Source organism: Diutina rugosa, assembly GCF_008704595.1.
Source record: "Diutina rugosa strain CBS 613 chromosome Unknown scaffold14_size250082, whole genome shotgun sequence".
Lineage (NCBI taxonomy): Eukaryota > Fungi > Ascomycota > Pichiomycetes > Serinales > Debaryomycetaceae > Diutina > Diutina rugosa.
This window is the reverse complement of record NW_022995174.1, coordinates 162,465-184,539: the sequence shown is the minus strand read 5'-3', so window position 1 is coordinate 184,539 and position 22,075 is coordinate 162,465. Positions and strand designations below refer to the sequence as shown.

The 22,075-nt window shown below is 52.2% G+C and overlaps 9 protein-coding genes across 9 annotated transcripts in view; 4 read left to right on the top strand and 5 right to left on the bottom strand. All coding sequences in view use genetic code 12, as the record gives it.

Moving 5' to 3' along the window:
• DIURU_004378 (uncharacterized protein) overlaps positions 1-2,426 on the top strand; it is a gene marked incomplete at both ends in the record, with an annotated part of 2,615 nt that extends 189 nt beyond the window's left edge. The window contains one exon of the mRNA XM_034157244.1: positions 4-2,426. Within this exon, the coding sequence (XP_034010870.1) occupies positions 4-2,426 (2,423 nt within the window). The remainder of the gene's footprint in view (positions 1-3) is intronic.
• Positions 2,427-2,976: 550 nt separating this feature from the next.
• Positions 2,977-3,249, bottom strand: DIURU_004377 (uncharacterized protein; the record flags this gene model as incomplete). Its single annotated transcript, XM_034157243.1, has 1 exon — positions 2,977-3,249. The coding sequence occupies one exon, from the start codon at positions 3,247-3,249 to the stop codon at positions 2,977-2,979; it is 273 nt and encodes a 90-aa protein (XP_034010869.1).
• A 311-nt stretch (positions 3,250-3,560) lies between these two features.
• On the bottom strand, positions 3,561-4,259 carry DIURU_004376 (uncharacterized protein; the record flags this gene model as incomplete). The annotated part of the gene is made up of 1 exon (XM_034157242.1): positions 3,561-4,259. The coding sequence occupies one exon, from the start codon at positions 4,257-4,259 to the stop codon at positions 3,561-3,563; it is 699 nt and encodes a 232-aa protein (XP_034010868.1).
• A 1,658-nt stretch (positions 4,260-5,917) lies between these two features.
• Positions 5,918-6,880, top strand: DIURU_004375 (mitochondrial 37S ribosomal protein uS5m; the record flags this gene model as incomplete). The annotated part of the gene is made up of 1 exon (XM_034157241.1): positions 5,918-6,880. The coding sequence occupies one exon, from the start codon at positions 5,918-5,920 to the stop codon at positions 6,878-6,880; it is 963 nt and encodes a 320-aa protein (XP_034010867.1).
• A 672-nt stretch (positions 6,881-7,552) lies between these two features.
• On the bottom strand, positions 7,553-10,777 carry CRM1 (exportin; the record flags this gene model as incomplete). Its single annotated transcript, XM_034157240.1, has 1 exon — positions 7,553-10,777. The coding sequence occupies one exon, from the start codon at positions 10,775-10,777 to the stop codon at positions 7,553-7,555; it is 3,225 nt and encodes a 1,074-aa protein (XP_034010866.1).
• Positions 10,778-11,880: 1,103 nt separating this feature from the next.
• Positions 11,881-14,748, top strand: ZCF27 (Zcf27p; the record flags this gene model as incomplete). The annotated part of the gene is made up of 1 exon (XM_034157239.1): positions 11,881-14,748. One exon carries the CDS (start codon positions 11,881-11,883, stop codon positions 14,746-14,748), a length of 2,868 nt encoding a protein of 955 aa, XP_034010865.1.
• Positions 14,749-15,180: 432 nt separating this feature from the next.
• Positions 15,181-16,917, top strand: DIURU_004372 (uncharacterized protein; the record flags this gene model as incomplete). Its single annotated transcript, XM_034157238.1, has 1 exon — positions 15,181-16,917. The coding sequence occupies one exon, from the start codon at positions 15,181-15,183 to the stop codon at positions 16,915-16,917; it is 1,737 nt and encodes a 578-aa protein (XP_034010864.1).
• A 1,943-nt stretch (positions 16,918-18,860) lies between these two features.
• On the bottom strand, positions 18,861-19,577 carry DIURU_004371 (uncharacterized protein; the record flags this gene model as incomplete). Its single annotated transcript, XM_034157237.1, has 1 exon — positions 18,861-19,577. The coding sequence occupies one exon, from the start codon at positions 19,575-19,577 to the stop codon at positions 18,861-18,863; it is 717 nt and encodes a 238-aa protein (XP_034010863.1).
• Positions 19,578-20,655: 1,078 nt separating this feature from the next.
• On the bottom strand, positions 20,656-21,720 carry NAR1 (Nar1p; the record flags this gene model as incomplete). Its single annotated transcript, XM_034157236.1, has 1 exon — positions 20,656-21,720. One exon carries the CDS (start codon positions 21,718-21,720, stop codon positions 20,656-20,658), a length of 1,065 nt encoding a protein of 354 aa, XP_034010862.1.
• Positions 21,721-22,075: the final 355 nt, after the last annotated feature.

Below are 22,075 nucleotides of genomic sequence, written 5' to 3'. Positions count from 1 at the left end.
AAGACTGCGAGTGGCCTACCCCTCAGCCCCCTGTAAAGAAGCCTGAGGACTGCGACGATGAAACCACCACCGCCCCGCCGCCTCCCCCGAAGCCCACGAAGCCGGAAGAGGACTGTGACACTACGACTCCTACCACTGAGCACAAGCCCGAGACCACTGACTGTGAGGATGACAAGCCGCCTAAACCTGAAACGGATTGTGAAACAACCTCGAATGTGCCGCCTCCTCCCAAGCCCACCACCACCTCCACTCGTCCTGTGCCTCAGCCTCCGGTGGAACAGTCGACGACTAAGCAAACCACTCAACCCAAGCCGACTCCTGAAACGGACTGTGAAACGACCACCAAGCCGCCTCAACCTGAAACGGACTGTGAGACGACCCTGAAGGTGCCGCCTCCTGAAACCACCAGTGAAACCACTCAGCCGAAGCCGACTCCTGAAACAACTACCAAGCCGCCTCAACCTGAAACGACATCGCTGGTGCCTCCTCCCCCCAAACCCACCACCACCAAGACCCGCCCTGTCCCTCAACCTCCTGTGGAAGTGTCTACTACCGAGGCTACCACTCAACCGTCGTCGACCGTTGAAACCACTCAACCTTCGTCGGCTCCTGAAACCACTCAACCTTCGTCGGCTCCTGAAACCACTCAACCTTCGTCGGCTCCTGAAACCACTCAACCGTCGCTGACCGCTGAAACCACTCAACCTTCGTCGGCTCCTGAAACCACTCAACCTTCGTCGGCTTCTGAAACCACTCAACCGTCGCTGACCGCTGAAACCACTCAACCCTCGTCGGCTCCTGAGACCTCGGCTGAAACCACTCAACCCTCGTCGGCTCCTGAGACCTCGGCTGAAACCACTCAGCCGTCGCTGTCTCCTGAAACTTCCGTTGAAGCCACCACTCAAACTGAGTCGACCTCCGAATCGGCCACCACCTCGGAAAGCGTGCCTGAATCGTCGTCGTCTTCGGAAACCGGGCCTGCTCCTGAATCGTCGGTTGAATCGACTTCATCGACTTCGGAATCTGAAACTCAATCGACTACTCAGCCTCCTGTTGAAACCACTTATGAAACCACTATTTCCAAGATCACCATCACTAAGTCTTGCGAACAGTGCGCTCATGAAACCGTTACCGTCGTCGTGCCTTGCGACGTCGTCCCCACTACTGAGGGCGGAGTTGAAACCGTGTACACGTATGAAAAGAAGCCGGTGACGACCACAATCACGTGCCACGACACCAACGTTTGCAAGCCGGAAGTGTCCACTCAATGGGTGCCTGAAACGACGCCGATTGTACACACCGAAGTGGTGCCTCCTCAACCCACTCAGCCCCCTGCTAAGCCGGAACAGCCTGAGCACCCTGAACAACCTGAACAGCCTGAACAGCCTGAACAACCTGAACAACCTGAACAACCTGAACAACCTCAACAGCCTGAACAACCTGAACAGCCTGAACAGCCTGAACAACCTGAACAACCTGAACAACCTGAACAACCTGAACAGCCTGAACAGCCTGAACAACCTGAACAGCCTGAACAACCTGAAACTCCTAAGCAACCTGAAACTCCTGGTCAGCCTGAAACCCCCAAGCAACCTGAAACTCCTGCTCAACCCGGTCAACCTGGTCAACCTGGTCAGCCTGAGAACCCTGCTCAACCGACTCAGCCTGAGAACCCTGCTCAACCTACTCAGCCTGGTCAACCTGAAACCCCCAAGCAACCTGAAGCTCCCGCTCAGCCTGGTCAACCCGGTCAACCTGAAACTCCTGCTCAACCTGGTCAACCCGGTCAACCTGAAGCTCCCGCTCAACCTGGTCAACCCGGTCAACCTGAAGCTCCCGCTCAACCTGGTCAACCTGAGAAGCCTGCTTCGCCTGGTCAACCGGAAAATCCTGCTCAGCCTCAATCTGAAACGCCTGCTCAGCCCACTCAACCTGGTCAACCTGGTCAGCCCGAGAAGCCTGGTCAGCCCGCTCAACCCGAGAAGCCTGCTCAACCTGAACAGCAACCTCCCGCTCTGCCCGCTGCTCCTGGTGAACAACAACCTCCTGCGCCTGAAGCTACCGGTCAACAACCCCCTGCGCCGGGTGCTACTGGTGAGCAACCCCCTGCGCAACCTGTTTCTCCTGGTGAACAACAGCCCCCTGCGCAACCTGAAACCCCTGGCGAACAACCCGGCAAACAACCTCCTCAGCCGGTATCGCCTGGCGAACAACAACCGCCCGCCCAGCCTGAGAACCAGCCCACCACCGTGATCAACTCGCCCGCGCCCAGCGCCACCAAGCCGCCCGTGGCTGGCCAGTCGCAACCTCCTGTTGCCGGCGAGTCGCAGCCCCCTGTGGCCCCTGCGTTCGAAGGCGCTGCTGCCGTCACCATCCCCCGTCTCCTGGCGGTGGTGATGATGATTGCCGGGGCGCTTGTGTTGTAAGCGGACCACCTGCTGCTTACTCACGTGACGAAATCTTGCCTCATATTTCGTCTCTACCCCCACTCTTTTCTCTATTCTCTTTCTTACGTCACCCTATTTTTTCATTTCGCCGACGTGCACTACCAGTACTCGCACTTGGTAGTCGGTATATATCTGGTATAATACGATAACCTTTATTGAAGCAATTGTAAGAGAAACAAAACTAAAAGGGAGGAGTTTCAAGTCTCTGGAGTACTTTTTTCAAGAGTAGGATTGGATACGCTAAGACAAGCAGCCAACGACTAACTCCGTTCACCACAATTATGACGCAACCACAAATATGGCACGACCACAGATATGGCATAAGTATCATTATTACTATAATCTTCTGGTGTCATTTTGCAGCAGTTTGCTAACAAAGCTCGTGTGTAACTATAAATTCTATAGAACTAAAGTTTAGCATTCATAAGCTCCCAAGCGTCCTGTCTGAGCTTTCTCAGAGCTTCCACAGCTTCCATGAGGTGCTAGCGGTTAATCTCTGGCGTATACTCCCTAAAAATGGCCGTACTTACTAGCTAACGAACTCGACGGCAGTGCCCTTGACCTTGGGGTTGGGGAAGTAGCCGGGACACCGGTGGGACAACGCGTACTTGAACGCGTCGCTCTGCTTCAAGTAGTCGGCGGCGACGGCGACGTGGAAGTTCGACCGGCACCACCAGTCGCGGTTGCAGCTTTGATAAGGCGGCACCACGATCGCCTCGGTGTACTTGTGGATGTCCAACCACGGGATGCCCTCGATCTCAAGGTTTTGAAGCAACGGGTTGGCGGCTAAGGTCTCGGACATGGTGGCGGTCTCCTAAAGGATTAGGTGTGCACTTTATAAGGGGCGCCGGTTATGTGTAGGATTTTGCCACCACTGCGACCATCGAACCACTGAAATCACAGTTATAATCAGAGGGGGAATGCTGAGAGTAATAGGAACGCAATCATGGACTAAAACCGATTTATACTTTGATTTTTGTAGTCGAATCGAGGGATATTGTGAGTTTTAAGCGTTACGGCTTCTTTCTACTGAATGTTATCATAATGCAATCTATTGGTACGTAGATAATACTGGTAAGAAATTCAAACAAAACCAAACGGAAAAAACCCCATTCACATCAACAACGCAAGCCCGGCAAGTGCCACCGCGCCCAGGGCCACCACGTTACTCCCGGCACCACTGCGCGCGTGGAGGTCTACCGGAGACTCAACCACGTCGCGCTTGCCAAAGATACTGTTGAAGAAGTTGGTGATGGGCGTCCACCAGTTGTCCTTCTTCAACCCGTCAGGAGAAGAGCTGCCAGAACCGCTGCCAGAACCGCTGCCGGAACCGCTGCCGGAACCATTACCGGAGCCGGAACTGCCGGAACCAGAGTCTTCTTCATCACATTCCCATTCGTCGCTGGGCGACGGCTGAGGCGGTTGAGCTGAAGTCGGTTGAGGCGGTTGAGCTGAAGTCGGTTGAGGCGGTTGAGCTGAAGTCGGTTGAGGCGGCTGAGACGACGTCGGTTGCGGAGGAGCCTGACTGGTCAGAAGGGTGGTACCGGGCAGAGGCGGGTTCGACTCGGTGGGCTTGGGAGCCGGCGCCTGGCTGGTGGACTCCTCGTCACACTCCAAGTCGGAAGTAGGGGCCGGGGAGGTGGGGTTGGGGTTGGACGGAGCCGGAGAGCCGTTACCGCCGCCGCCAGTGGAGGGACAGTTGGTCTTAAAGAGGAAGCAGGTGATCAGCGACCCGATCTCGGAGATCCAGCCCAACGTCGCCGACACCGCCACCATGGCGAAAAAGAAGGACAAGAGGTTGGCCGTCTTCATCGTGTTGGGGGTATGGAGGTTGACTGGCCTTGGCTCCGGGGCCCCGCCACTGCTTTTATACTTGTACCCGTTGACCCTCGCTTTACATGGGTGCGAATTACGCCCACGCAGGGGTACTTCCTATTACGGGAACAACACGATAGCCCGGATAAGGTACGGGTCGCAAACCACCTGCCAAAGCAGCATACCGGTTTTTTTTTCACTCAAACGCACAAAGCGGGCGCACGATGGTTGATCCAGGGACGGTTAGGGGGAGTGGCCACCATGACAAAACACAGCGACACAGATCCACCGACAAATCAAAAGCATATTTGAAATAAACGATTTATCGCTGATGTTGACAGTTTACGGAATTTTGGACGGGTGCTTTGTCACAAAGGCTGACGAACCTAGTTTCCGACCCCACCTGGTTTTATTGCCGGCTCTGGTGATCTCTCTGATGAGGTACTCCGAGGGTACCCACCAATATTTGGGGATAAATGACATCACTGGGAGAACTCCCCACGGTGGTAATTACAGAGCGGTTTCTTTTCCGTAGGCACCACCGAGTAACACCTGGTGAACCGCACCGGGTCTCGAACTAGAACTTTACCTGAATAGGCAATGTCCACCGGTCAAGATCCTATGCCGAATTCCAAGCCAACGTGGAGCAAGCGAGGGTCTTTGAGTCCAGATAGAAAGATCTAGACAAAGCGGGCGACATTATGTCCCTGAAACGCTGATAGTGCTGTTAGCGATAGTTTTACCTCAGGGTGTACTCGCGCTCTACCTCTCCTGGAATAAACATCGGTGCAGCAGTGTTCGCAGTTTTCTCTGGCAGTGTAAATTCGCACATGATCGCGACCGATAAGGGCGACTGTCCCAATGCGTGCTGGGCTTCGCTAGACGCGGAAAAGGTAACAATATCGGGGTAAATTGCCGACGTCATTGTCTTCTGAATGCTACGGGGAAACAATGCGTGAATATGCGAGCCATTGGCGACAAGCGTAGTGGGTAAAAAGGTGGTTTGTCTTTTACTTAATAAAGGAAAAGAGGTCGTAATTGAAGTCTTTACGGGCCACCACGGATAAACACGAGGCACATCAAGGTCACAGCCATCAGGCGGGGTCGGACGAGCATGCTGGTGTATTCAGTTAGCCCCGTTTGGGATGGTATTCCCGCAAGGTAGGAGTATCCGACGATTGCGGTGATCATAAGGTACTGAGGTGGGATTTCGATATCGTCATAAATCATGGAACCTAGATTGAATGTTCCAAAATTCATATTACCCTTATGTAGTTGGTACCACTGGTTCGTGTCTTCGTAGCCTTTGCCTCAGTTCCACAAAGAACCGCAATTTAATTAACGACCTCCGATCCTTTATTACCAAGAACTAACTGGTTGACCCACAAGTTATTCCAATCACGCATCATTTGATGTATTCAGGTTTTACATCAACATTACTGTGCACTTCTTCCTCTCACGAATAAGATGATCGCGAACGTCCAAGTACTGGCAACGTCACAAAAATGAAAAATGGAAACTAAAACAAATAGAAATAGAATCCACAAGTCAAGTAAGCATCATCAATTCCACTTTTCCAATAATCACCAGACCCTCTCACCATCAGACAACCACTCGCACATAACTACCATCGCGCACGAAAAATTTATCATCGAATGTTCCGCTCCGTGGTGTCCCTCTTCACCCCGGCCCGGGGGTTGGCGGGCAGCGCCCGCCTGCTCAACCAGCTGAAGCAGGCCCAGCATCTCGAGTTTCTCCAGAAGTTCTACACGCCCGAGCTTCTCCAGCTGATCAAGGTCGCCGAGACCGCGATCTCGCCCGCCGACGTCATGGCGATGAAAAAGCGGGGGTTCCGGGGCAAGCTGAAGATCGGCGTCACTGACCTCGACAGCGACTACTCCAAGCTGGATCCCAAGTGGGAAGAACCCATCGTCTACCCTAACCAAGGGGTTGGGCGCACTCCCTACCCCCAGATCCCTCAGATCCAGGGTCCCGACCGTACCGACTTGGTGCTCCGTTTCCCTCAGGCTAAGGCCAAGGGCAAGCGCCAGGGGAACCCCACCACCAGAGAGATGGCCGCCGACTTGGCCAAGCTCACGGGGTTGGACGCCCGCTACATCGAGAAGTTGTACGTGCGCCCCATCATCATGAAGCGGGTGTCGTGCCAGACGGGGAAGGGTAAGATTGCCAGTTTCTTTGTGTTGACCGTCGTCGGTGACGGCAACGGTACCGTGGGGCTCGGCATCGGCAAGCTGAGAGAAGGGGTGCGGGTCGCCGCCCGCAAGGCCCACTGGAACGCGGTGAAGAACTTGACCCCGATCCCCCGCTACGACAACCGGACCATCTTGGGGGAGATCGAGTACAAGTACCACGCGGTGAAGATGTTCATCAAGCTGGCCCCCGTCGGGTTCGGGTTGCGTGTCAACCCCAACATCTTTGAGATCTGCCAGGCGGCGGGGATCAAGGACTTGCGGGGCAAGATCTACAAGCTGAGAAACCCCGTGTTGGTGTGCCAAGGGTTTGTCGAGGCGTTGACCAAGCAGAGACGCATCGAGGACTTGGCCGCCGGCCGCGGCAAGAAGATCGTCGACTTGAGAAAGGTGTACTACTCCGCCTAATCTGTATATAGTATAGCACAATTAACGAACAACGAGAACAGTGATGCTTGTTTGATGGCCATAGCCCAAATTGGCATATTTCATTCACGATCGGGGGGAAACGCCGACACTGAGCGACTAGGATGGACGTACGGATACAAATTGGTTAAGCACTAACTACAGCCTTCCATTTCAACTACCAGGCGTAATTCTTCGCAGTGAGCGTCTGTTTGTGTGTAGTCGGGTAAAGTCTTTTAGGGTAAATTCTTTGTGTGCTCGAGTAAATTCTTTAAGTGTTAGGATACATTTTTAGAATGTTAGGATAAATTATTTGTGTGTTAGGGTAAATTATTGAAGGCCCTTAGAAATACAACTTGACAAAATGAAAACATTATATCAAAATCCTAGGGTAAGTAGTAGTCAACAGATGATGTAGAATGAGAGAATGTGAAGCAGTAGATCTAAATGATAGAGAGGCCAAACTCCAACTCCCACGGCTGTTATTGACGCGAGAGATAGCTCTTATTATGCTATAAGATAGTGAAGAACGATGATTGTAGAAATTGGAGTTCTTCATAGATATATAAATCTGAGTCAATTACACTCAGTCGCTACATGATTCATTTAGTGTCATTTATTCTCAGACAATCACTATGCATTTCTTTTTGGTTAAGTTGAAACAACGACGTGAATTTACTCGTCGTCGTCAAGGTCCTTGGGGCGGATCAATCCACCCACCTGGGAGTCGAGCGCCCGCTGTTCTCTCAATTGGAGCTTGCGCGCTTCTTCCAACTCCTCGGCAAACACGTAGGCCTCGACGTCGCCGCCCACCGTTTTAATCTGGATCAAAAAGTCCTTAAGCACCAGCTTGAACTTGTTCAAGTTCGAGTAAGTTTGCGTCAACGCCGTGATGAACTGGACGATCTGCTCGCGGTTCAAGTTGGAGAACGCCTCCAGCAACGTGTTCGCCAAGAACTGCTGGGTGTACTGCAGGTTCAGCACGCTCTTGTCCTCGGCCAACGGCTGCTTGATGACGTTGTCTTCAACCAAGTGGACCATCTGCGCCAACAACTGCAGCTGGTAGCGGAAGCCCAGCTTGTGGTCAGGCTGGGTGACGACGAACAACACCTCGGACAAGATGGTGAAGTAGTAGTTGGCGTAGAATTGTTGGGTGAACGGAGTGTCGCCCAACTCTTCGACGTTGTTCAAGAGACGAAGCGCCAACGCCAACCCGTTCTCCTCGACGTCACGGTTGTTGTGCTTGAACGCCCAGAGCGTCGCCTGGATCACCAACGAGAACGCCAGCTCATCCAACTGGAGCAACGACGAGAACAGCTTCAAGTTGATCTCGCGCAAAAGGCGGTAGAACTCGCGTCTGTGCTCGGGGTAGTCGACAAAGTTCTTGTTGATCATGTCCAACGTGCACTCAAACACGTGCTGCAAGATCCCCACCACCAGGCCAGCGATCATGTGGCCGCACTTGTCGACGATCGTCGTCAGACACGCCAACACTTCGGCGTCACGGGCGTCGGGCACGTTCAGCTGGTAGTCAACAAGCACCGCCTCAAGCACCCCGGGGACGATATTGTCGACGACTTCCTGTAAGTTATCGGCTTGCGAGATGAACAGCTCCACCAATTTAAGGATCTCCTTCTTGATGGTACGCAACAGTCTCACCTTGGGGGTCTTAGGAGCCACCACGGGGTCAGCGGCAACGGCCTGGGAAATCATCCCCGACACGGCTCGGTACAACAGCAACATGTCGATGTAGAGCTTACCCAACTGCGGGTAGAAGCCGGGGCCCAAAGCTTTGCACACGGCGACATTAGTCTTTAAGATGTTGGCAATCACCTTGACGCTGTCGGTGTCGTCCAAAAGCAGCGGTTCCCGCATTGCCGTCGCCGTGATCTCGTTCCACGCCATATTGGGGATCTCCATGAGCCCGGCAAGCAACTGGTCGCGCTGGGTCTTGTTCAGTTCCGCCAGGATGATCACCCCGCACGCCTCGTAGAACGTGTGCACCTGTTGCGGTTGAAGATCTTCGGTGATCCGGGGGATGTGGCGAGTGATATCGACGATAAACGGCTCCACTTCGTTCTGCTGGGTGACGACGAAGTGGCGCTTGCACTTCTGGGCGATGGTCAAGTAGGTGTCGCAGGCCATGTCCTGGACCCCTTCGTGGGTTTCGTGCATGAATTCAAATAACTTGTTCACCACCGTCTTGAGGAACTTCCAGTGAGCCTTAAGGAACCGGGGGTACTGGCCGACAATGTACATGATGTTCAGCGCCACCACCGCCTTGTTGTTCTTGCCGCGCTTCTGGTCAGTGAGCTGCAAGAGGTCTCTAATCACGGTGACGAGGAACCGCTTTTCCATGTCCTCGTTCATCGTCCCCGAGATCAGCCCGATCGCCCAGCACAAGGTATTAATGTTGTTCCACAGCCATTCCAGCTCGTCGATCTGACGGGCAAGCTTGGTGTTCATGATCTCCTCGGTGTCGACGACGTTCAAGTGGGTGAGGTACACGAGCACCTGGCGCTGGGTCTCGTACAACTGGATAGTATCGGTTTCCTTAACAAACTCACGGACAATTTCCCCTTCGTCGTTTTCCACCACCAACACTTCCTCGGGACGCACCATCAGCTCAATCACCACCCACCGGAGCTTCAGCAAGATCTGCTTGTACTTGTGCTGGCGCAATGGGAACCGTTCGAGCACCGCGGGATCAGGGGCACCCACCAGCATCGCCAGCCCCGGGTATTGCAATTGCATCATGGGAGTCAAGTTCTGGCGGGGCAAGTTCTTCACTTCTTCAAACAACTGTTTGACGAAATCGTTCCAGAACTCCAAACACGTTTTGAACAATTCTCTTTCGTCAATCCGTGAGAGCTCCAAAAGGTACGACAACGCCGTCAACACAAGCTCCTGCAGGGTGTCCTTTTCAAGCTTCACCAAGTGGTTAGAGAGGAAGGTGCAGAGGAAGAGCGCCAAGTCCTGGAGGAACAGCTGGTCGTTGGCCAGCGCCAGCTTGTACAGGCTGCGCAAGTTGGTTTCAGGGGGGATGATCTGTTGCAACTGGGTGATGGCCCGGGCAAACAATTGTTCGGTGGCGTCGGCGGGCCCGTCGAGGGCGGCCACTTCCGTCAAGCACTTAAGCGCCTCGGCACGAGTGTCGGGGGGAGCCAAGAACTTATCCGTGAGGTAGGTGAGCAAGTCGGTCTTGAAAATGTAGTCGTTGGGGATCCAGGGGATGTAGCGGCTCAAGCAGTTGAGGGTGGCAATCACCAACAGCGGCTTCAGCGTCTTGTCCAATACTTCGTAACATAACTTGAAGATCTCTTCAAACTCGGCTCTCATCAGCTGTTTCAACTGGGTGGCTTTGGCCAGGGTCAACTGGTCGCTCGAGTAGTCAAACACTTCTTCCGATAACAACTTGAGGATGATCATATTGTTCTCACACACGTTGAACGATGACCGCAGCAGCAACACGATCTCGGGAATAAACTGGGGCCAGTTGTGGGGCCATTCCTGTTTCAACACTGAAACAAGCGTCAAGTCAATTTTATTAATCAATGCCCGCTCGTGCTCGAACGCCTGGTCGTTGTCGCAGAGCGAGATGATCATATTGACGATGAAGTTTCTGATACCCACCCGCTCTTCGGGCAGGATCGTTTTCCAGCGGTACTGGATCAAGTCGTTCAAGCACAGCAACGCGATGTACTTGCCCTGGGACTGGGTCAGCAGCAGCAAGATGGTGTCAGCGCGTTTCCACAGCTCCGGGTTGGCCTGGAACTCGGCGAGGACGCGCTGCGCCGTCTGCTGGTCTTGGCGGGAGCCCCCCAGCGAGTAGAGCGCCGCCACCACTCGGTCGAAGAGCTCGAGGTCTAGCTCCTGGGAAAAGTCGAGAATCGCCTCCATGGGACTTGCGAGATGGAAGGTAACTGGTGGCGTTGCGAAAACGCGCGCTAACAACAGGGAACGACCAGAAGCCCGCCAATGCGAGCAGCAAGAGGTCCTTGTTTGTGAGACTAGATTGAGTAATGTGAGAAAAATTGTCATGGTAATTTTAGTGGGTAAGTCAATTTAGTAGATTTTCTCGTCAATTGGGTGGGGAGTGGTGGCTGGTGGTGTGTGGTGAGGGGTGAGGGTGAGGGGTGGCCTCGGAGTGGCTGAAAATAACAATGTGGTTATTGTGGGGAAAATGATGGAAATTTCGCGATCCAAGCACACCAGTAGATTTGGAATGCGTTCCGCAACAGAAAGAGCTTAATAAATAGGGCGAAATCGCCTGGGATTGGTTTGTATTGTTTTCCGGCTGAACCGAAAACCTCCACTTGCTTAATCCGCCAGCAAGGTCCCTTGGCCCAGTTGGTTAAGGCGTGGTGCTAATAACGCCAAGATCAGCGGTTCGATCCCGCTAGGGACCATCCTTTTTTGTTACTCCCGCCGATGTCGCCGACATGACACTTGTCGTGAAGGTTCACCCGTGGTTTATCAGCCCCTGGCAACCCCCGTGGCCGACTTCAACACCGCCTCTACCATTGAGGGAGTGTAGACTCTTCATTTACCATCACCAATATCCATCACGAGTCCTCAATTCAGTTTAGAGAGAGCTATACCTTGAGGACAGCTATACCTCCGATATTCCCTTTCTACCCATAATTCTACCTGATTTTCTCTCTTTTCTTTGCGCCCCATGTGTCGTTTATTAGCGTCGTAACTCGGGGGCATGCCTTACACCCTCCTAGCGCTAATCCATCGGCGTCGATGACCCCGAGAACCCCCTAAGTTTGGCCCAATCCAACGCCTCTTTCGCCTTCATTATAACACCATACAAAAGCCTAGCCTCTGAAACACCACACTCGTCATTTTCTCTACAGTAGTCCTCGTTAGTTTCTCCACATTCTCGTCAGTCTTATCTCTGCTAAGCCATCGGGGCGCCTCGCCCCTCGCGCCCCCCTCGCGCCGCACCCCACATCGGTGCGACTCCCACTGTGCCGCCGGCTTCGCTCCCACCAGCCATGGACCAGTCTTACTACAACTACTACTACCAGCAGGGCGCTCCGCCAGGAGGGTCGCAGCCGCCCCAGCAACATATGGCGCCGCCACCAAACCAGCAGATACCCCCGCCGCCCCCGCCGCCAGGCGCCACCGCTGGCGCCCAGCAGCCGCTGCCCCTGACCCTGGGGAGCACCCCGCTGGGTCCGATGATGGCCAACATGCAACAGGAGTACAACGGCTACTACTACAAGCAGCAGGCGCCGCCGCCAGCGCCGCAAGCGATGGTCCCGGGGCTGTTTCCCCCACCTCCACCGCAACCTGTTCCTCAACAACAACAAGCGCATCCCGCGCCGGCGCCAGCGCCCCAACAAGCGCACCCGGCGCCGCCAGTGCTGCCGCCACCAGATAAAAAGCGCCTGTTCAACCAGGCGGCACCGCCGCTGCTGCTGCGGATGGCTGCCACCTACCCCAGAAAGCGGGCGCTTACCGCCTGCGATACTTGCCGCCTTAAAAAAGTCAAATGCGACAACGTCCGCCCCCGCTGCGGGCTGTGTGTCAAGAACGGCATCACCAACTGCCACTACCGCACCGACGACCTCCAGAAGGACTACCTGAGCTACGACCCGGCGCTGTTGACGATCTTGACGAAATTGGACACGTTGATCAAAGAAGTGGGCCAGTTGAAAGGGACGGTAGCGCCGACGGTGCCGCAGCTGCTGTTCCACTTTGACCGCTGTTTTTGGGACATGCTGTGTGCCCTGGTGCTCCGGTGGCCGGCTTTAAACCAAGCTATTGGTGTTCCTCAGGCGTACGCCGAGTCCCAGATCAACGGCCTTATAAATGCGTACCAGCGACCACGGCCGGTACCGAAAATTGGCTTCGAATTGAAGCTCAAGTGTATGCGCTCGCTCGAACTGATCATCCTGGATAAGTTTTCCACGATGATTAACTCTTTCTTCATCAATTGCCACACTAAGCTCCCCATTTTGGATGCCGCTCAAGTGATGGAGCTGATCCATATCTATACCATGCTCCACCAGTACGATAATCTGGTATCTTTTGGTATGTTATTGGACTGTTATGATGTGGAGAATGATGATGAGGACCACAGTGTGGATATCCCCGTCCCCGAATTGTACTTGGACACTTTGAAGGCTAATGGCCTTACCGATGAGCCCTGGCGCCGCCGCGGCTTTACTACGATGTGTAAGCTGATCCCGCTATTAATGATCATGTGTGCCATCGGAGTCCTCTCTACACCTGTACTGCTCGACAATTTGGACCAGTTTGAGCTGCTGCTTGCTGAGGCCGAGCTGCTAGCGCCCGGCGCTCTTTCCGAGGGTGATTTTGAAAAGTACCCCCCGGAAATCCCGAGACTGCGGCTTAAATTGCTGATGTTCTTATCGGAATACGCCAAAATGGTGTGCATGTGCTACCCGTTCCCGAAGACGTTACGTTACGTTGAATACTTGTTGCTTCATGGGGTGTACTCGTTGTACACGATGATGCCGTTAAAAGCATACTCGCACGTCACTGACGCCTGCCACAACATCATGTTCTACTTACAGACGAAAAAGGTCAAATTTGACGCCATCAACGACCCCCTGATCTACGATATCCCCGCCATCACCAAAGAGCGGGTGGACCGGTTATTCTGGCTGTGCCTTAAGCTTGAATGCGAGCTCCGCGTCGAGTTATCGCCGTTCATGCCTCTCTCGGGGATCACACAAATCACGCCGCCACTGCTGTTCCTCGTGATCCCGCCGCCAGTGGAAGAACGCCGCCAGCAGTTCTCGCCGGCCCTGCTCCAGCTCGCGGCCAAATACGACGACGAGTTCCTGTGGTACTACTTCCTCACCGAGATTGCCGTGCGCAAAGTCGACAACCGGTTGTTTGACGAGCTCTACTCGTTTGAGCAGAATAACCTCGAACACTTGTGGGACCACCCTCTGTTCTACGGAGACGAGTTCTGGGTGCAATTCATCAAGTACCTGGACCAGTACAACGGCATCATCAACTCGCTCTCGCCGCTGATCCGCCAGTTTGTCCTCTATGAGCTCGACGTCGACGCCATCTATAAGCGGGTGAAAGCGAAACACACTGCTAAACACAGCAACCAGGACACCGCTGAAGTAGTGGACACCTTAGAGGATTTCCTAGTCGATGACGATATCCTCCTCAGAGCTCAATCGGAGCAGGTGATATACATCAAGACGCGCGTCGTCACCTCGAAACTCTTCCTCATCCGCCCCATCGTCCACTTCATCCTCAACGACCGCATCCCCATCCAGGAGATCTACCAGGCAGCAATGCTGGCCGTGCGCTCAGCCCACCCTGCGCCTGAAGACAACAGCCCCGAGCTGACGATCACCAACGGCACCCTGGACATGTGGCTCCACGATACCGATATGAGCAACCCGGTGAAGACGCCGCACTTCTACCAGAAACGCCACCCGGACGAGGACTTCTCCGACGTGGCTGAGTACGACCCCGAGGATAACCAGCTGGCGCATGGGCTCCATCTTCGTGACGTGGTGGCTGCTCGTACCAAGATCCTTAAAGTGTTCTTCCAGAACATCATATCTTTACCCAAGATGCACATCCCCAAACTCATGGCCCACCGCCACATGAGCCAGTGGTTTATGTTGCGTAACCAGTTCATTTTGACCATCTGTCTCACATTGTTGTACCGTAAGTTTGAAGAGTTGGCCAGGGATCTGGAGGACGAGGAGGCGTCGTTACGGTTGTTTGAGCAGATCGTGCTGCGGGAACTGGTGGTGATGCTGTTGGAGCACCACCTCATCGTGTTTGGCTACTGGTTGGAAGAGTGTCCTGACTGTCAAGTGTATATTGACTATGCTCAAAGACTCTTGGAGATCTTGGAGTAACACTATTTTTGTATAATATTTGGAGTTGGTATGGAGTTGAATTTGATATCATAAGAGTAATAGCACCTAATAGAGTCGAACTTGGTGCCTTGAGTTTTGGTTCTGGTAAGATAAGCATTTTAGTCAGGATGTATGGCAAATACTCAAAATACTGAGAAATGGATTAAGGGATGGATACGAAAATATCTAATTATTAGTTTGATCGTTTGAAGTTGTTGTTGTTAATTAAATAGGTCACATTTTCACTCATAATTACACAAGGCATTGGAAATGGAGTCGACATGGTCAAAGCTATTGGCTTTGATCAATTTCTGTACAGTCTGGTGCACCAGACGCGGTCACGTGACAAAGCCGCACACACATCTTCAACTTACGCTTACACCACAACTACAAACAAGCCCGCCCGCCCCTCCAGAAATCACGCTGTAACCAATGCCAAAACGGTACAGTATTGTTCCACCGCGGACGAGCGATGACAGTGTGCTTCATCTTGATCAAGTGGAACAGCAGATCATCACGACAATGATGAAAATCGACGCCAACATCCTGAGGGCCAATAACATCATTAACGACGAGATTATCCCGATAATACGTGAATACGGACAAACCACGGAAGCTATAGGCGATAGCGTTGAGTTTTGGAAGCGGTTGTTTGAGTCTCTGGCCAATGTCATCATCGACACTAAAGATGACGTTACCACCGCTACCGCCAACCCCACGGCTCCTCCCAGACCTAATTTACGCCCCCCCGCTTTGGTAACGCCGCTGGATGACCCTAGTATCTCGTTTAACTCAATTGAAGGCCATACGGGGGCAGCGCCCATCTACCGCAAGCGCACACCGCTGCCGACGAAACCAGCCCCTCCTACGGCTTTAAAGGCTAAAAACAACCAAGATACCGATACCTTAGAGTCTCAGCCAAAGCTCGACCCCGTCAGTGAGCGTTATTTGGACCAACACCAGCCGCAACTGACGAAAAAGGTTCAATCTACCACCACCAAAAAGCTGACAATCGACCTATACTCTTCGCCTAACCGTGTGGCAGGTCGTGCTGTGCCTCCGTCGCTGCCTACTAGAGCCACTCCTCGACGGCCTCAGCCTAAACCGCCCGCTTCCCAAGTAGGCAATCTCCAGCCAGTACTGCTAGCACCGACAGCTCCCGAAGCCTACGAGCTGGGGTTCCGAGCAGGCTACCGTGCCGGCTTATCTCCGTTAAGATCGCCTCAGTTTGACGTGTCGCTGACGATATCACCGCCCAGACCCCGTTTAAGCGAGTATACTCAGTCGATGATGGACCGGCGCCCCCCGCCTCGAGACGACTCGCTGTCGCTTCTAGCGCCGCCCCAGCTTGAAACCGAGATTGTCCCCCCAGAACAGAACGACTCGTTGCACTTACCGTCGCTGGCCGGCCTCCCTCCAACCTCCCCAGCCCAACAACAACAGCCACAACCACAGCCACTGCAATCACTGCAATCACTGAGGAAACCATCGCTTATGCCTCTGATACGTCTCCGAACGCAACCATCAGCTTCCCGTCTCAGTGGCACTCACCACGAGGCAAATATTAATGATAACGATGATGACGATGAAGTACTCCCATTTGTTAGAGGTACGCCTGAACGGCGTCGCTATACGCCTCCACGCTCTAAGACGATGGTATTCACCTCCTCCCAGCCTCCAATTAACCCTGCGGTGACGCCTCGAGCCACGAGAACGTCGCCGTTACGCCTGGTGACTACCGTACGCCGCCAGGGCTACTACCGGTCCACCGCCCGCAAACTGCCCCTACCACCAAGACCATTACTGCTGCTGCCACGGAGACCCTCTCCCCAAAGAGTTAAGCTCACTCTGGTGCGGTCAGGACGGCTCTCGCCTCAGAAATCGGTGCGGTACTCTATTGGCTCTCCTAATCGAAATATCCGCTTTTTCGATAACCCAAGCTCTCCTCATGTGGCTAAAGGAGCAGCTCAACAACCCCTGTTGGCGCTGGCGCCAGCAAATGCTCATATACTGACTACTCAGCCTCCTCTTACCAATCAGCCTCCTCCAGCCAATCAGCCGCCACCAATGGCTAGTCAACCACAAGCGGAGGCGGAGGAGGACGAGGATCTAAAGAAACGCCTTGGACCGGAGTTATACGCTCGGTTTATGGCCATTCGCAGAGGTTAGAGAGTTTACGTAAATATGGTATAATCGTCGCCTAATGACTATATGCACCACCGATCACTGTTGTCGCCTAGCGACTATATGCACTTCCCAATATTGGCTGTACACATTTGCTTACTATTGATGACAAATGCGCGCGCTGTGATTGGCTCGAACATCAAAGACGGTCGAGGAATCATGCACCAGCGCCTCGCCAAGGGTCAGCCCACATTCGACTATAAAGCCACCGGCTAATCACTCTCAATTTCTCCATCATCTTTACAACTCAATTGAATTCAATCATAATGGCTTGCTCTGCTTCTACCTGTGTCTGTGCCGCCAAGGCTACTTGCTCGTGTGGCAAGCAGCCGGCGATGAAGTGCAACTGCGATAAGGCCACTGTGGAGAACGCCACCCCCGCCAACGCCTGTGCCTGCGGCAAGCGTTCTGCCAGCGCGTGCAACTGTGGCGCCCAGGGTGCCTGTGACGGCACCAGAGACGGCGAGATCGACTTCACCAATGCCTAAGTCTCTCCTTTTTTTTGACGTTACGAACCCCCTAATGAGAACTATATAATTAATGAACAAAAACTACTGGAATTGAAGTGTAGACAAAACTGACGAATTTGCAATTGATTATCATTAATTTCTCGTGAAAGCATTGCGTCTTCTTGAGTGCTTAGCTGGTTTAAAATGCAAAAAAGAATGCGAATTTTGTGGATCGAACACAAGACCTCCAGATTTCAGCGACCGAAGTTTACTTCAGTCTGGCGCTCTCCCAACTGAGCTAAATCCGCAACTTGCAAAAATATGATGTTCGCTTCATGATGAATGAATGCAAAAAGTGGGATCTTGGAGCATGACGAGAATGAGCGCTTACACGCCAACTCGAAGCATTTTATGTTACTCTAGATGTTACTCAAGTGGATGAAATTAGCGCTACTAGCCTAAATGTTGTTGATCAGTTTCGATGATGCATTTTACGTTGATCGTAGAAGATATGAATTGATAACATCGTACGCCTCATGTTCGTGTCCCTTTACGAGTTATTTCTACAAACTTCTAGGTTTGATAGGATTTGAATGCATTCAATAATCAAACAAAACTTTTAGTTTTATCTGCAGACTGTAGACACTGTGAAAGCGTCAGCGGTTTTGACTTTAATTATGAGATGACCAGAGTAAAACATGTACGCTTCAATCCGAGTGTTGTTAAGTTTCCGGTGGATGAAGGGGTTTATCTTAGCTTGAGTTTCCTTTCTTATGGTAGTTTCTCTTTTCTCCAATTCAATATCCATTTACCTTTTGTTCGTGTTCGTCACTGATACACAGGAACAAAAGGTAAACCTGAATCTCGCAATCCACTGGTCTTGCAATGCCACCAATTTGGCATCAGTCACCAGTTTGTGAGGCTGAAGTGTCTGCTTTGCATTTGAGTCAGCGAGTTTGAATTGGAAGTCCCAAACAACCCTTTTCATCTCATACTTCCAGAATTTAGAAGCATCAAGCGTTGCTGGTTACCTCATTGCACGTCTTTAGCCTTAATCCATGGTGCATCTTTGATGATATCATCAATGGGGTCTTTTATTGACCAAGCCGCTAGCTCAGAATCAACGAGCACTCTCTCATATTCGTGGAAGACCTCAGCCAAACGTTGAAGTTTTACACTGGCCAAACACTTTTAAAGTGGCAACAGTGTCAGCACAAAAGTTGGCGTTCAAGATACGCTCGGTCGAAGAAGTCATAGGAATCGCCGTAGGTCAATTGTTAGAAAACAAAATCGAAGGAGGAAGTGTCTCTATATATATGGCACTTATGCGAGCAATCCATTGGTGTTGCAACTTCCTTACTCTGCTACGCTCTGCATATTAAATTCAAATTCTCTGCATTCCTACAAGGCTTTCCCCAATACAATACACACTATAGATCACACAATTCAGCAAACATATCGTAGTTGACTGCTTGAAAATCACAATTCAGCCACTCGACGGCGCACCTCTTTCAGGTTTGAGATGGTACGACCATATCTGTGCATGAACCAACACGCTGAAGGCCCCGCCGCAGTCTTGAAAATGAACGCGACATGACGAGGCGGGAATGCTGCACTGATGATGTTGGTGTTTTCGAATGTGGTGTCGGCATGGTCGGCTAATCTCTGCTCAAACATGCTGACTGCGAGGATGATTTTGTCCCGAAAGTCATTGCAGACATCGTTGACCGCTTGACCGTCGCCTAATTGGATGTTAGCGGTGCGATGAACAATTGATTTGACATTGTCAATGGCTTCTTTTCTTAAATTCCACAATTTGCCACGTGTTTCAGTAAGCATGGCATCATCCTTGAAGTATTCAGCAAATGCATGATCAGGCGCATTTTCGTTGACCATCCTGATTTCAGCTTGTTCCAAGACGTCGAAATTGTCTTCAATCAATTCATGGATTTTGTTGATTTCGGTTTCACCATTACCGGGACCCCGTCTGATGATTTCATCGAGACTGTCGATCATTTCATCGAAAATAATGGCAGTAACCGTCTCATGGAACTTCACTTCGTTGAACAAGTGATCCAAAAACGCATCAAACTGCTGACGATCACGTTCAGTCGGAAGCAGATCCTTAATTCGGTCGAAGAAAGATTGTCCGACGGCGGTCCGCTCGGAGCGGCTCGACATAATCGTAGGATACATGGTATGGCGAGGAGAAATTTTCACCTATCGGTCTTCTTATAGACCTAATGGCAAATGCAGGAGGAAAATACCGACTATTGTTTCCATTTATCTCTGCAACAACAACCTCGCACTCCCTACGACTCAGGCGGTCGTCGTTAAGTGGTGTTGGTAGTGAGGGTTCTCGTGATCGTCTCCCAACACATAAATGACAACTGTGTGCTCCCTGTACAATGGTATTGGGAAACAGCAAATCCTAACGACAACCTCGTTGCCGCCACGTTGGCAGCGCCACAACCATAATTTCGTGAACTGGGGATGAGGTCCTAGTGGCGTTGGGCCCGTCAACTGTGCGGCATGTGCAGATGAGGGGTAGGCACCACCGGCACACAGCGCGCATTGCAGATTTAGATTGTCAATCTCGTCTAATTTAACGATTGTGGTCTGGATTCATGCCCGCCTTCATGATGGCTTTGAACGACGATAATGTCCTCGACGTTGCCGTTAAAGAGTGCTTCCAGCCATTTTTCAGCTTTAAGGACCACGCTTGTATGATGTTACTTTTATGCGAGCACGATCTTCGGTGCTCAAAGTTCATCTACGAGTACTTGAATACGAAGAGTTGTGAGCCAGTGCACCACCGACAATACCACCCATCCATCCGATGGCCTCCAACACCCATCATTGCGAAGGGATGACATCGACAAATTTGGGTAAGATCATGGCAAGGTGTCCTGTCGTATGGAGGTTGATAAGGAGACGTACCCCACATCCGAGAGTCTGCACCATCAAGCGACAGGTGAGCTTCAAAAAAGAGGAAAGGGAAACCTCGGGTGTCAGTCTTGGGAGAGCAAATTTATATCAGAGACAAAGAGATTTCACATTGCAACCCTTTCGTCCGTCATGATCACGACCTCCACTACTGAATCGAAGCAAAAGTGAACGTCGGAAGAGGCAGGAAAGGTCAGACATTCCAACATCACTGTCGTCATTTTGAAGGCTTTAAACGTTCCATTCACCTTTCATATCCTTAAAGACAAAGCCAATGAAGAAGGGGTCATTAGTCGTATACTTATAGTCTATATAAACGTTTGTGCGCCTACCACTTGGTGCCGAGAGCGGGCTCTTCCTTTTCCACGGGGGTGAACTTGGTATTTACAACTTGGTCAGCGTTCACGCCGTAGTCGTGGCAAAAGTCGGAGAAGTATTGTTTGACATCGCTGGCATGGGACACCGCATCGAACTTGGGGATGTGTCCGTAAAGCTGAGTGGTTTCGTCGATCCATTCTTTGGAGCTGGTGCCTTCGGGAGCCTGAACTTGACCTCCACCGTTGATACACCCAGCAGGACACGCCATGATTTCCACGTAGTCGCATTGGGTAGGGTCGGCTGTCGGCTGAGTGGGTTCATCCTTCTTTAAACGAGCCCGTCGACGAGCAGCCAACGGGTTCACTTTCTTGGGCCCCTTCAATTTTCTCACCAAGTTCTGGATATTGCGGAAGCCGTTAACCACCGCGGCCAGCGCCACTTTATCGCCGTTATAGATGAGTCGCAATTCATAAACATCGGGGTTTTTACCCTCTATCAGTTCGATGGAGAAGTTTTCACGTTCATAGTTAGGCTCCAGCTCGAGCTCGGCCTGCTTTGCGCGGAGATAATTAACGGCATACCCTCCCAGCACCGAGCCGATATCCGACGTCCACGACCATTGAGGAAATTGTGGTGGTGAGTATTTATCGTATTGAGGAGCACCAGTACTCAATTTAACACTAATATTCATTTCGTCAAGCATCATGATCAATTCTTTAGGGGTGATGACGCCGTCGACATCAGCAGCGTTATCGGCACGGGCCGCCTCCAATTTCTTATCAAAGCACGGCATCACCGTAAGATGGTAAACATTAGTTGAATCAATAGCTTTCTCTTTCGATACCACTCGTTTAAGGATGGTTCCCGTGATCTGCTGGGCAGACTTAACCGTCAGCATATGGGCGATAGCTTCAGGATGAGTCTTCTCCGCGTACAATACCCACCCGGGGCATATTGACGAGAGACGTGGCGAGGCAGTATCTTGAGATTGGGCTTCGTAGACAAGCAGCACTTTACGCCCCACTGCTGTGCCGACGACGTAAGTGAATCCCAATTGCTCGGAAAATAACGCCATCAACGTAGCATCAGCGGCCTCCACCGAACACTGCCATGCTTGTGCTAGCAGCGCGCGTGCCTGGTGGCTGATGGACGCCACATACACCGTTTCCGGCTGGAACAACGCCGCTCTGACTTGTTGATGAGAGTGCTGAGCCACCAACACTTCCTCCGCCAGTGTAATGCACCCTGAACAGGCGAGACAGTCGGCGAGGGATATCTGGGCTGGCTGGAGCTGGTTGTGTTTCTGGTCGATCTCCAGGATCGCGAGCGGGTTCCCTTGGGCGTCGACCTGGATCTCAACTTCGCCCGCTGTTTCAGCAAACGGCGTTAGCGGTTTCGCTGGCTTGATGCAGGCGACCCCTGGCAGGATA